Source organism: Bacillus rossius, chromosome 3, assembly GCF_032445375.1.
Source record: "Bacillus rossius redtenbacheri isolate Brsri chromosome 3, Brsri_v3, whole genome shotgun sequence".
In the NCBI taxonomy this organism is placed as follows: Eukaryota; Metazoa; Arthropoda; class Insecta; order Phasmatodea; family Bacillidae; genus Bacillus; species Bacillus rossius.
This window is the reverse complement of record NC_086332.1, coordinates 84,499,853-84,513,275: the sequence shown is the minus strand read 5'-3', so window position 1 is coordinate 84,513,275 and position 13,423 is coordinate 84,499,853. Positions and strand designations below refer to the sequence as shown.

The window sequence follows — 13,423 nt, the reverse complement described above, 5'->3', positions numbered from 1 at the left end:
ACTCTGCGGAGACACTAGGTAACAGGGCCTGCTGTGACCCATGTGGGTACAAGACACACTAGTGCATCCGACCACAGGACGTGGCTAGCTCTATGCATATGGCATGCTACTTACCATTACAGAAAGAGGTTCGCTCTTTAGGCATCCCACATGCCTCGGCCTGTGCATCATTGAACACGTGATCATTCAAAGATGCACGGAGTTAACTGGCAAGATTGGTTTTATTAGTTGCAACTCTCGTACATAATAAATTTACATTACATTACCATCGAATGAAAACTGTTTAAAAAGCACAACGGCACATAATCGGAATATGTTGCGAGGTCTAGGGCACCACATGGCTTGGAAATATTAGCTCAGCAGTCAACGATCAAGTTAAAAAATCTATAATTGGGAAAACAAAAAGGTTTACAATTACTAAAATATATAGCGGATTCTATAAGATCAATAAAATTGAGTTGAAGTCCTAGGGCAATCTCAAGAGATTTATTTATAATTTATTTATAAATTTGTTACGTGTCTGGCAACAGTATAAATACTTTTGGGCCATGAACAAACACAAAATGGATATACAGGATGGACAGGACAACAAACAAGAGGTGGGCTCTTCAATCAGGCACTACTTACCAGTAGGCACAACATCCAGGTAGAACACTACAACATGTAGCTGCTACACACAATGTGGACACCACCATATGCAGGCACCACCTACTAGGACAATACAAGACTACAAAACAAGGTGACAACTTAGATACAGAAAAAAACACATAACACAAAATAACAATATAAAAAGTTATGAAATTATTGCAGTAAATAATAAAAAAAAAAATTAAATTAACATTATGGATGGTTCTTATCACTAGTTTGTTGAAAGTTCTCATATTTATTGAAATGCATAATAAGTCTGTATATAATGTCATTAGTATCTTTTAGGTAGATAATAAAGGTGGTTTGCGACCATTAAATGAAGGAATTAATGCTAGTGACTTCAAATATAATAAGACACTAGGTGTTAACTATAACAAAGTACAGTGGATGCAGGAGGGCATCCGATTGCTGAACCATATGACCGGTAGGTCGATTTCAAAACCGTGCTGAGGGCGATACAAAATTAACCCTTCAAGAAATTCCTTTAATAAAACTATAATATTATTTAGTCATGTAATTTAAAAGTTTGTAAAAGGTATTTTGGAACAGGGTGCATTCCGAAACCTGCATGCATGACATGGCTCAGTCCTTAAGTATTTTAAGTGCTCAAGAAAAATACATACACTTAAGGTGATAAATGAAAATTGACATAAAATTATGATTATAATCAAGGTAAAGTGACACTGGCTTTACACAACAAATATGCAACATTCACACACATATTTTGGTGGGAAATTCAAGCACTGCAGAGCAGGGTGGAAAGATGACTGTTTATGGTCATATCAGACTCATAAGAGAGCCGTAGACCGTGGTGGGTATTTATGCCATAAGTATTTTTTAAAACTGCTCATTTCTGAAGATCCTAGGGTGTAGCTAAAAATTGGTTTTCGAAGGGGATATACTTGTATTTGTAAAAATTTTGTATATGTATTTTTTTTTTGTCTTTGGCAGTCATGTCTGAAGATATTAATGTTCCTTTAAGACAATCTTACTTTGCTTTAAGATATTGCTTGGAGATGCCACACTCCAAATGAAATAAAAATAATCTCTTAAATCTCTTACGTGTCCAATTATACACATGGAATGACCATTCTTTGCATGTACAAGATTCATTGTTTGTAATCCATTTTTCTATGGAAATTTCTTTTTGGAATTTAATGTATGGCTAAACCTCAGCATTTCTGCATGTAAATTAAAAGAAGAGTTGATAATCCAAATTAAAGTTTTAATTAGTTAAGTAGTGTACTATTTAAGTTTTACTATATTTTAATCAGTCAGATATTAATCAGGGTGGCCAGCTAACCAAAAAAATAAGGAATTTTTTTGTTGCAAGGAATACAGATAGAAATCTATGAGTTATTGAGAACTGTCTGAAATTATGTGTTTGTCTATCAAGATGAAAAAAATGTGGTTGAAAAACTGCTCGTCATACCTATGAACTGTGTCACTTATACCATTTATTTTAGCGCTGTTCACATCTTAGTTGAAAAATTACACACCGTGCCTAAAAACTGCTTATTAGGTAGATTTCGAAGAATGACTACCTTTTGAAGCCTTCACCATTGTGCGACTTTGGGAAAATTTTAATATACATAGTTTTTCGTTTCATGGTCCATGTACCCCAAAACCATCGTCAGCTCAAAAGTTTATGTATACCACAATTTTAGGGACACAATAACTTCATACTATAAAATATTACATTAGACCTCTCTCAGTGCAAATTTTGAGTTGTATGTGACTCATCCATCGTGTTAAATAAAATGAATGCTAAATTAATGGGATGTACCGTATTTGCTCACATATAGGTTGCCATCGCATATAGGTCGCACCCATAATTTGAGGTCTTGAATTTGGTATTTAAGATTCCCCCCATATAGATCGCACCGGTAATTTAATGACGCGAACGGCCGGCGCGCCGTTCATGAAAGAGTTAACGGGTACTGTAAAACTCCGCTACTACGAGAGCTGATAATGGCGTGATAAATTGTTGTAACAAGTACTCGTAATAACCGAATATAGAAAATTGAAGTCAAGTTAGATTCCTGACTTCTTAAAAAGTCTTAATTGTAGACTATAACTCTAAAACAGTATTTTGTATTGAAAAAATGTACAGAATAAAAGTTGTAGTAAATTTAATTTCGAATAAAAAAAGGCCTGTTATGAATTTTTATATCTATAGCGGTTTGCATTTTAAACGTGCGATTGGTCTGACGTGTGAGGAAGTTCCTGACCATAGATAAGATAGTGACAGGGGAAACCATTGCTTCTCCCCTTCCCTTTTTCTACTTGTTTGCCATCCAGGTGCAACATCGCCCTTTGTTTACCATTTTTTTTGGCGCTAAGTGAATTCGCGTCATGCGAGTTCGGCTATGCTAGCCGGCTGGTTGTTATTTTCGTTCAAAACGTGGCGAAGGAACTTGTGTGGATCAGGTAGAAAACATTCGGCTCTAAACGAAAGATATAACAACAATGCTATCCTGAAATGCTGTGACATGTTTTTGGAGTAGATAATCACAGCGACAGACCGACAGGATGCGCTCCCGCCCTTGACATCAGCGTGTTTATTTTGACAGCTCAAGCAATTATCTTTTCCACGACCCTTCACAGCGTAAAAAAAAAGAGAAAAAAAAAAACACGTTCGAATGCAGATGGAAAAGTAACTATGCAGTTAAATAAATATATTTACGGCGCTGCTAAATTTTTCTATTCAATAAAATTCGAGGTATTAGTGATTTTTCAGCAGAAACTGCTGTGTGACTAATAAACAAATTGTATCATAATAACTTAAACTTATAAAGTATTTATTAATGGCGAAGGACAGTCGTATAAGCCCATAAAAATATTTATTTGACCGAGAATGGACTATACAACCTGGCTTTTGCCACACGCGGTGTGGGAGGGGAGGAGGAGGATGCTGACAGTTTCTCACGCAGAAGGTTGAAATAAGGGAGAGAATGTTTTGAAATGTTAGTTGGAAAAGGGGGGGAGGGTGTTTTTACATGGTTTGTGGTTCTGGGAGGGATGAGCCTTGAAGAATTAGTAGGGGATGGGAGAGGTAAGCGTCATGTCACGTATGACGTCAAGCCGCCGCTACCGCCAGCTTGGCCGGACGAGTTTCTTACGCTCGCGCAGAAGCTACCACAGCGGCTTTTCGTGTGGGCGGGTAAGATAACATGACAGCTGAGACGGCTTTTCGTGCGATAGTGGACGCGCCGAGCTCGGCTAGTCACTGCCCCCAGCTCTCGCCAAGATAAACGTGAACACATAGCGCCCAACAAAGTGTAACAGACTTGTTTTTCAGCCGATTTTACTCAAATTTTCTACTTTCTCTGCTCAAATTTTTCACGGTTTCTCAAAAAACGGTCTGATAAACGGAATGGACGCATCAGAGTGGGGTCGCATCGGCGGGATTCTACTGTATTGCAAAAAAAATTCCTCAAAAATTTAAAAAATTTTTTTTCACATATAGGTCACACTTCATATTTTCCCCATCAAATCTGGTAAAATTGCCACGACCTATATGCGAGTAAATACGGTATATATCATGGTCATCTGAGAAATCTGCACTTCTTTCATTGATAGACAATATACTTGTAAGAAAGACTTTTAAATTTTTTTTATAATTTTCATAAACAAAGATTGTTTATTTTCTAGTTTAGAAGAGTTGCAGTTCTTGATATAAAATAATAAAGTTACATTTCATCCTACTTTTGTTATTTCATCGCTAACTAAATTTGTTTCTTTTTTACTGTAAATTGCTGCAGACCCTACTCTTTTAAATATAGGACAGAATGACAAGGATGGATACATTTGATGGATACATTTTATTGCTAGCTGAAACTGTTAAATGTATCTCTTCATCTATGTGCCAAACATTAACAAAAAAGTCTAAGTCTTGATCTTGAAATACATATTTAGAAAAAAATCAGTGCTTCTGGTGCCAAAAGGTTGCACAAAACTGCAAATACATTAAGTTACTCAAGACTGAAAATTGTTACATAGCATAATGCAACACAATGCATCATGGAAGAGCTGTCTTGAAACACATTAGCAGTGATGAAGAACTTGCACTGGAAAGATGCAAGGAATTTGTGGTAGAGCCTGATTCAAAAAATTAAAATGATAAACCATGGTCACTACAATGCTTTCTGTTTTCATACTTTTTAAAATAGGAAACAATATTTGGAGGTAAATAATATACAGATAAGCCACGCTGCTAAAAAAAATGGACACTCAACTTGAGAGTTATTGTTATATAACTTTTTTAGGTAAGTGTTTGTACATTTTTTATTATCATGTACAGAGTCTGCATGTTTACCAGGCAAGTGGCACCTGGGCTTAACGCCGGGCCACCATCCTGTGGACCGAGGCTTCTCTTGCTACCTCGGTGTTCCTTACAGCGTGGACATGGGCTGCTCTGACGTCCCAGGAGATAACCTGCCCCAGTGCCAGCCTTGCCTACATGGTGTGAGTAGTATTTGCTTGCAGTAGGATGTGGTTTTTGTACTTTCCATGGAACCATATTAAATATCATTTACTGTTTTGTGGCAAAATTTTAGTCAGTGACATGGTCATAGATCCTAGGGGAGGGGGGGGGGAAGGGCAGGGGAATTTAGAAGCCCCTCACTGAGGTGGATTGGCCTGCACTTACAAAAGCGTGACTGTGATATGGGTTTGATGTTAAAACTTTGTCTTACGGATAACGTTATGTTTATTTTAAAGTTTTCTGCTTATTGCATGCATATAGGCCAAAACATTGACATCATACAAACATACAAGTACCATATCCAGAGATGATGTCTCGGGTAACCTCACATGGAAAAATCTTGGGCCGTGCCCCTCTCCCTCACATCCTTCACAGGAAATTTCCGTGGGGCCCCCCTTGTGAATCCTACAGATTTGCGCTCCTGGTCAGTGGTATTTTGTTTCGGTTAGGTCGTAACTTCTCAGCCTGGGACCCATTTGTGTGCTATGAACATGTGTCATATGTGTGCTTTGTGAAGTCTTATTTTAAACCTCCAGAACTCAAACAAGTTTACAAACATGGGATTCATGCCAGATTAATCATCAGAGCTGGCAACCCAGTCTTCAGATGTGACGGCCTGGCATACGCATGTGGGCAGGTGTTGCTCGATTCAGGTAATTCCCTTCCGAGAATGGTATCCGATTTTGGCAGGGTCCGTGCTTCCGCGAGCGCTTGTTTTGGCCTTATATAGGAAGGTGTTGCTGCTTTGTGGCGTCGCAAGGAGAGGATAATAGTTGTATTATCGCAAACTCGACGGTTATGGACTGTGGAATGAGCTGATACCTTCGCGGCCATGAAAGTCTGGTAAGGACTTTGAGAGAGGTCAGTTGTGTGGGCTACAAGCAGATTGTTTTGAGAAAAACACCACAAGATGTAGTCAGTCGAGTCTGGCAAGAGTGTTGATCTTGCAAGATTCTTGTGCTTTTGTGGGAGATTCAGAGAACCTTTTCTTTCGTGGCGCAAAGGGGTCGGAAGTGGCCTGGCAACAGATGTGGTGGCTGTGGAAGGTCAGTTTTCTGTTATTGTGTAACATAAATTTAAGATCCTGTGCCCCTGTAGGTGTAAGCAGGCACATGATTGTTTGTTGTTGGTATTAATGCTGAGGTGACCTGAGGTCAGTGTTCTACAGATTTTCAAGCTCCTTAGGCCTCTCGCTGAGTGCTTTCATTGTAGTCTTGAATAAGTTATTTTGGTTTTTTGAAAGTGTATAGCTGACCTCATATGGTGTAGATTTTAAATTTAAATTTGTAATTTAAATTTAAATTTGTTATTTTTTTTAAAGATTTGTTAACAGTAGTTTTCTACAGCATCTTTCTTTTAAGATTTCAGTACAATATTGCCAAGAAAGATTGTTAATCTTCAATTGGAGAGCTATTATGTAAGATAAGAGGTGATCCTTCTCAGACAGGTTTAAGTGGAACCTCCTGTTAACAAGGGTACAGTTTTGGCATGTCCCATTATACATTTTGGAACCACGTAGTTTAAATATTTTGGTTTTTTGCCTCTTTTTTTTTTACCCATTACTATCTATAAATTATTTTTTAGGACACATTAATTTTAGTCACAAAAAATTTGTGTCAAATAAAAAAAATAAAAAAACTTTGTGTGTGGAAAAAAATAATTTTCATAAAAAGAGATTTAAACTTTACCGTAAAATATCACTTTGAGCTACTATCTTGGAATTTTGCTGCCAGCTACTATTATTGAGTTTTACTTGACAACCTTTTTCATATGCTACTGTTCCAGATAACAGCATTCATCAATTCTCGGAGCTGAATACAACAAAGTGCCTATTTGACTATATTGGACTGCCACTTTACTGCAACAAAACTATATGTCATCAGCCAGTTTCTCTTCCAGAACTGTCAAAGGCTTATGCTTCTTTCGCACAAGAGTTTATACACAATAGGTAATTCGTAAAGTGGGCATGATTGTAACTGTTTTCCTTTTGTATATCTATAATGGAAATATTTTTTTTCCAACATATAAAATAATAGGAATAGTAGTATGAAGTTGCAGAAGTGTAGGATGGGAAGTGTGGTGAGTGCGGGCCGCCCCGAGTGTAATCACTAAGGGAGGTAACATTACTACTGTAAAAAAAATTGGACTTGCAACATTTTAAAAAATGTATTATAACTTTAATTGTCTGTAACTAACTTCAAAATACAGGGTGTCAATAAAAGAATGCCCCAGTCTCATTGGTACATACGTATAGAGAAACGAAAGAGTTTTCTTTTCCACTGAAGTCTGTCTCAGCAGTTTGTACTTGAATGAGAAGTAAACAACCGGTGATTCATCGACAGTCAACCTGCAACCAATTCCATCTGCTGTCGCGCTGGACAGTCACCCCATGTCATTCTGTTGAGTTAGTTCTGGAGCTAATAAGTACCATGTGATATTGAATTTGGTTAGTAATGTAAACATAATTGTTTGTATTGGTACATTAAGCAAACGTTGCAAAATAGCAAATTAAGAAATTACAGTTTTATTGGGTGATCACATTCAGGCCCCGTGTTATATCTGGGCAGACCGCGCAAGTGCCATTGTTGCGGGCAGGAGAAGGTGGGCATGGGGTGCAACTGTATAGAAAAATATATTATCATTATTGTGAACAAAAATCAACTTAATAAATAAACAATTTGTTTATTTTATTTATTTTATGAATGTATGTATTTGCTCCATTGTGACAAATCGCATATCATGCCCGGCTAAGACTAAGACGGTTCCTTGCACATACATAAACCCTTGAAAAAATATGTCATCTGACGTTGCAGGTGGTTGGGTTTTAAGCTGTGCCTATGACTGTTAACGGTGTTTCTTAAATAAAAGATTTAAAATGCATTTGGATTTTTATTCTTCTCACGATGAAAAACTTACATGTACTTTACAATGTAGGTTAAAAAAAAATGCTAACTTTCGCTGATCGATACTCAGTCATATGTTTTACGAAAGAATGTCCCTAGTGATCTCATCGTCTAGATATGAAGAAACACGAGAAACTACGTCCCGATGGACCGATGGACCAATGGACCACCTGCCAAAAATATCTCTGCTCATATTGAACTGTGTGTTTGTAGAAAAAGTTTTTTCCCCAATGCCTGCATGCTTGTGTGAATATACCAAGTTTTTTTTTACCTTTTTTTACCTTTGAGGGATGTGAGTTTACTTTTTTTTGTTAGGTGAAATCATCATTTCCTGAGCTGTCAAAAGAGAAACATTGCTTGGGGGGTGGGAAATTCTGCTGTCGCATTTGGGGGGGGGGGGGGGGGAAGCGCGCGTGCGTGCACACACACATCCTCACACACACTTTTACACACCCCCACACACACACTCTCTCTATCTTTTCTCTCTCACACACACACTCTCTCACACACACTGTATCTCTCTCTTTCTCACACATACACACACTCACTCACTCACTCACTCACTCACTCACTCACTCCCTTCCCCTCTTTCTCTGACTGAACTTGCTGACGCCAGCTGGGTATCCGCACGACAGGCGGCAGATGTAGCTGAAGCAGCAATTTCATGATAACAGATGCTTTACATATCACTGCTGAGATATTTTAATTAAACAATTATTAAAAACCAACACAGGCTAATTATTTAAGCATATAGTCAACCACAACAGTGCAATGTTATTTATCTTCACGCAAAATGTAAATTTTCACATACGGGTTGCAGTTCATTTTATTAAATAAAAAATCAATATAAAATCTGCAACCTGTACTCACACACACACACACACACACACAATATTTCTAAGCTTTTAATCCCACCTAGACTGAACCAAAGCAGTAATATCAGAATTATTACAATTTTAACATCACATTGTTCTTTAACATTATTTGTGACATTTGTATTAAATATAGTTTACTATGTGTAATTGTTTACTCTTGGAACAAAAACAAATTTATATTACATACTAACCATACTTTTGTGTTAAATAAATTACTTAGCACTGTACCTCCTAGGTAATTTCTAGGGCCTGTGAAAACATTTTGATTTAATGAGAGTTTTGTATTAACATGGTTTTTATTAATGAAGTTTCACTGTTTATTATTTTAACTTCTAGGATTAATTTTTTGTATTAACACCACTGCTTTTACAATAGGGAATGTTATTTTTCAGTGATGGGAGGCCTTATTTCCTGTACGCAGCACTGTCTCACGTCCACGTACCGCTCGCCCATGCAACACAGTTTGAGAATATAACTGGCCATGGGGTGTTTGCAGACACCCTGTATGAGTTGGACTGGCTTGTCGGCGTGATACTGTCTGCCGTAGCTACAGCTCCGGGAGGTGACAACACTCTCGTGTGGTTCACCAGTAAGCATTACTCAGATTGGTGGAGCAGTTGGTACTGCTTCGGCATTTACAGATGCTAGTATTAAACTATGTAACTGTATTAATTTTAAATAGGATTGTTCTTATACTTTCTTTTCTGATAAAAATTATTCCCAATACTCCGATACCACTGCCGATACCCTGATACCAATACCAATACCTGATACTACACCAACATTTATATTATTGGCCACAGTATATGAAAAAATAATTAGAACATGATTTTTCATGAACGTTTTGGAGTGTTTCATTATTTTATTTTGAAATCTAAATTCGAAGCAAATTTATTGAAACATTGTACCTCACTGATTTATTACGTAAAATTCTTCTCTTCTCTTTACATGTGGCTATGTTAATAATTTTTAAGATTTGCCTTTAAAAATGTAGTTTAAAAATCCTTTCGGTACAGCCAAAGTTGCAGGTACTGTATTTACCCACAGAAGGGTTGCCCCTGGATATGGGTCGCACCTATAATTCTCGGCATAAAAATCTAACATTGTCACCGTAAGGGTCGCACCATATATCTTCCTGTCTTCAGTAGAGTTCCATGAATACAAGTGAAGTCTTAGTGTTCCGTGTCTCAGCTTATTGTCGTATAATAAATACCTCTGTTCTTTGTTTACTGTGGGAGGGTGTGAAGCGACAGTCATTTTCCCCCTTTTTCCCCTGCATATTTATGACTCCCCTCTATCCCTGCACTTCCTAACAAACAGACAGAGGAGAAGACTGCTATTTTATATTCCTGTGTTCCCTAGTGTCTATTGTATTTTATGTTTTACCAATTTCCTTGCTGCAGAGCAGAAGAGGCAGCAAGCTAATCTTTATCTGTTTCTTTTATAAAAACTAGAACTCATGTTACTGGCATACTTGTGGGGGGCTGGAGGAATGTAAAAGGTTATAAACACCAATTATGGCAGCATTTATGTCTGGAATGTTCTATTGAAAGAATGGGAAATGTCATACAAAAGCAATAATATTTGGGCACAGTTGTGTCATAAACACCTGCCGAGATAGACACATTGATTGTGTACTATATAAGGTTAAAAGCCCGTATGTTGTACCGTTTGGATTTTATGAATTTTTGATTTTGTATACTTCTTTTGTGCTCAGCCTGTATTAATGATAGTGTTATATTTAGCAACAAAGGAGATTTCTGTATTTAACATGTTTAAAAAATGAAGGAGCCTGTGAAGAGAGTTGTGCTTGCTGACAGGTGACAACGGACCGTGGGAAGCCAAGTGTTCCCTTGCGGGCTCCGCTGGGGGCTTCACCGCCAGCTGGCAGAGGACTCTGGGGGGCGGAGGCTCCGGCTCCAAGGCCACTGTTTGGGAAGGTGGCCATCGAGTTCCCTCCATCGTGTACTGGCCAGGAGTTGTGCAGGTGAGCTGCGCCTCTCTGACATCTCGCCGAGCTTGTGTGTTTGTTGCTTCGTGGTTGTTTGTGGAAGTGTTGTCTCGTGTAGAAAATGCTGTGGGTCAATCGTGATGTTATTGTGGCATAGTCCCATAGACCTTGGCACTTAGTTAATGGAATGGGGATTTTTTCGTGGTGTGGCTGACGCTACTATATAGCCTTGAGGTTCTCTTGTAGGTTCTCCACAATTTTCACTTCAACATGTTCATTCTTTAAAATTTCTGATATCACGAACAAAAAATGTTTAACTTAAAAAAAAAAAAGCTTAAAATGATATTTCAACAGAGATGACTCATTTAATACAGTATAACTAAGTTTTAAAATAAGAAGTAATTAATTCCAGAAGCTGGAATAAAGTAAACTCTTGAACCTACAACTCCTGAAAATAAGACCCTTTAAAAGTAATGATCATGTTTTTGGGGAACTGTAAGAAATTTTGTTGAATAGACCAACAATTTGAAGGAAATTTAAATTTAATTTTGGTGCTGTGTGGTACTATCGTCTTCCCAAGTACTGTACTACTCGCAAGCATGTGTTATCTGCTGAGGTCACCAGCCAGTACAGGATTTAGTGACTGTAACGTGAGATACAGCACTGCTACTGCTGTGGTCTGATATGGGGTCCGTGTGTCAGTGAGACAGATAACCGCGTGTTATCGCACGTGTCATCGCAATTTACACATGTACACACCCACACTTCTTCAAGGCATCCAATATTCCTGTACCTCTCCCCAGCAATGATCACTGATCAGTGTTGCAGCTGTCATTCACCACCCATGTATTTTTCAACTTGCTCATTCGCTCAAAATACCTCCCATTTCCCCCCAAAAGTTCTGAACTTTTCCCAAAATTATCACACAGAGAAAATATTTTTTAAAGCGTGAGGAAAACATTGGTTATGTTCTGTTGATTGCGATTCAACAATATTAGCACCTAACCAACCAACCTACCTTTCATTTCAGTTACTATTTGCCTTATTTTTCATAATCTGCTACTCTACATATTGATCCAGAAAATAATCTAGTAATAATCTTATAGCTGATGTCCCTCGGGTTTATGAGGTCTTAACAAAGGTGTCATCGATTGTTTGCCATGGGTGCCACTACGTTGGTAGGTACACGGACCTGGTAGAGACTCTGCATTACAGGGTCGTGATGTGACGTGTGGGGTTGGAAGACTCGAATTTACACCTCTTTCGTCCAACCACAGTACCTGGTCCATTAATGCCTCGGGAATGCTACGACTTTACTGGTAGATGGTCGCCTCGGTCCCGTGGTAGTGCACACGTGGTCATTCAGGTAAATTAGAGGTGGACGGGAATAGCATTTTTACTTCGGGACGGGATTCGGTCGGGAAATACATTAGAATATTAGATTTTCGGGATCGGGATCGGGAGCAAGAGCAATAAATAGTCTCTCAGCTTGATGTACAGAAAATTATATTTACTTTTAAAATGTGCATATTTTTAAGTCTTTTTTTTAAATAAACCATCCCCATTTATTTTCCAAATCACAGAAAAGGAAAGACACACAAATACAAATAATCCTACTAATATTATAAACGCGAAAGTTTGTAAGTATGGATGGATGGATGTTTGTTACTCTTTCATGTAAAAACTACTGAATGGATTTGAATGAAATTTGGCCTACAGCTAGCTTATAACCTGGATTAATACATAGACCCGATATTAATATGAAATTTCATCCCTAAGGGAGTGAAAAATTGATAATTTCATTTTATAACAGAAAAAATATTAGGTCATAGACATACAAATAGTGAGTGAGTGTCATTTCTGTATGTCTGACACACAATCATACACATAGTAAGGTCTGGCAAATTAATATTTTTCTCCTTGGTGAGTGAGACCAGTCCGCTTAGTGGAGCTCGCAGCGGCTAGCAAAATAAAGGTGCTAATAACAGTTTTGTTCTTAACTTCATCAATAGATAGAGTTGCCTTGAATTTTAAACGCACCATCGTTTGATGCGTTTGTCATGTCTTTAATTTTCGTTTGTTTGTGCCGTATGCGTTCCTATACCATTCATCCAATTGCGATGAAATTTTGGTGATTTGTTATGCACATGCCCATGAAGGTTACTGAGACGGTATAACTATTTTTCAATAGTTGGAGCACGAATCGTGTCAAAAAATGTGTTTATTTCATTTTATGTAGCGGCACTTCGTCTGTTTTTGTTGTATAAGTGTGCACGCATGACACAATTTATTTAAATATAAAAGGGAGACAGAGATAGAGTGATATATATATATATATATATATATATATATATATATATATATATATATATATATATATATATATATATATATATATATATAGTGAGATAGAGACGGAGAGATAAGTTGAGATAGAGCGAGGTATAGAGAATGAAATGGGTTAGATAAAGAGTTATACCTGTAGATGTATAGAGCTATATAGAGACTTATATATAGAAGATATAGAGATAGTGGGAAGTATATATGTAGATATAAAGAG

General features: G+C 37.5%; 1 protein-coding gene across 3 annotated transcripts in view; it reads left to right on the top strand.

Moving 5' to 3' along the window:
* The window catches only part of LOC134530986 (arylsulfatase G-like), a 46,249-nt gene that overhangs the window by 12,916 nt on the left and 19,910 nt on the right, over nt 1-13,423 (top strand). For 2 of the 3 annotated variants that reach the window (XM_063366391.1, XM_063366392.1), the window contains 4 exons: nt 4,970-5,113; nt 6,920-7,082; nt 9,305-9,501; nt 10,733-10,899. In XM_063366391.1, the coding sequence (XP_063222461.1) occupies nt 4,970-5,113; nt 6,920-7,082; nt 9,305-9,501; nt 10,733-10,899 (671 nt within the window). Of the gene's footprint in view, nt 1-4,969; nt 5,116-6,919; nt 7,083-9,304; nt 9,502-10,732; nt 10,900-13,423 lie in introns of those variants that run through there. The other variant, XM_063366393.1, reaches the window with a different exon arrangement.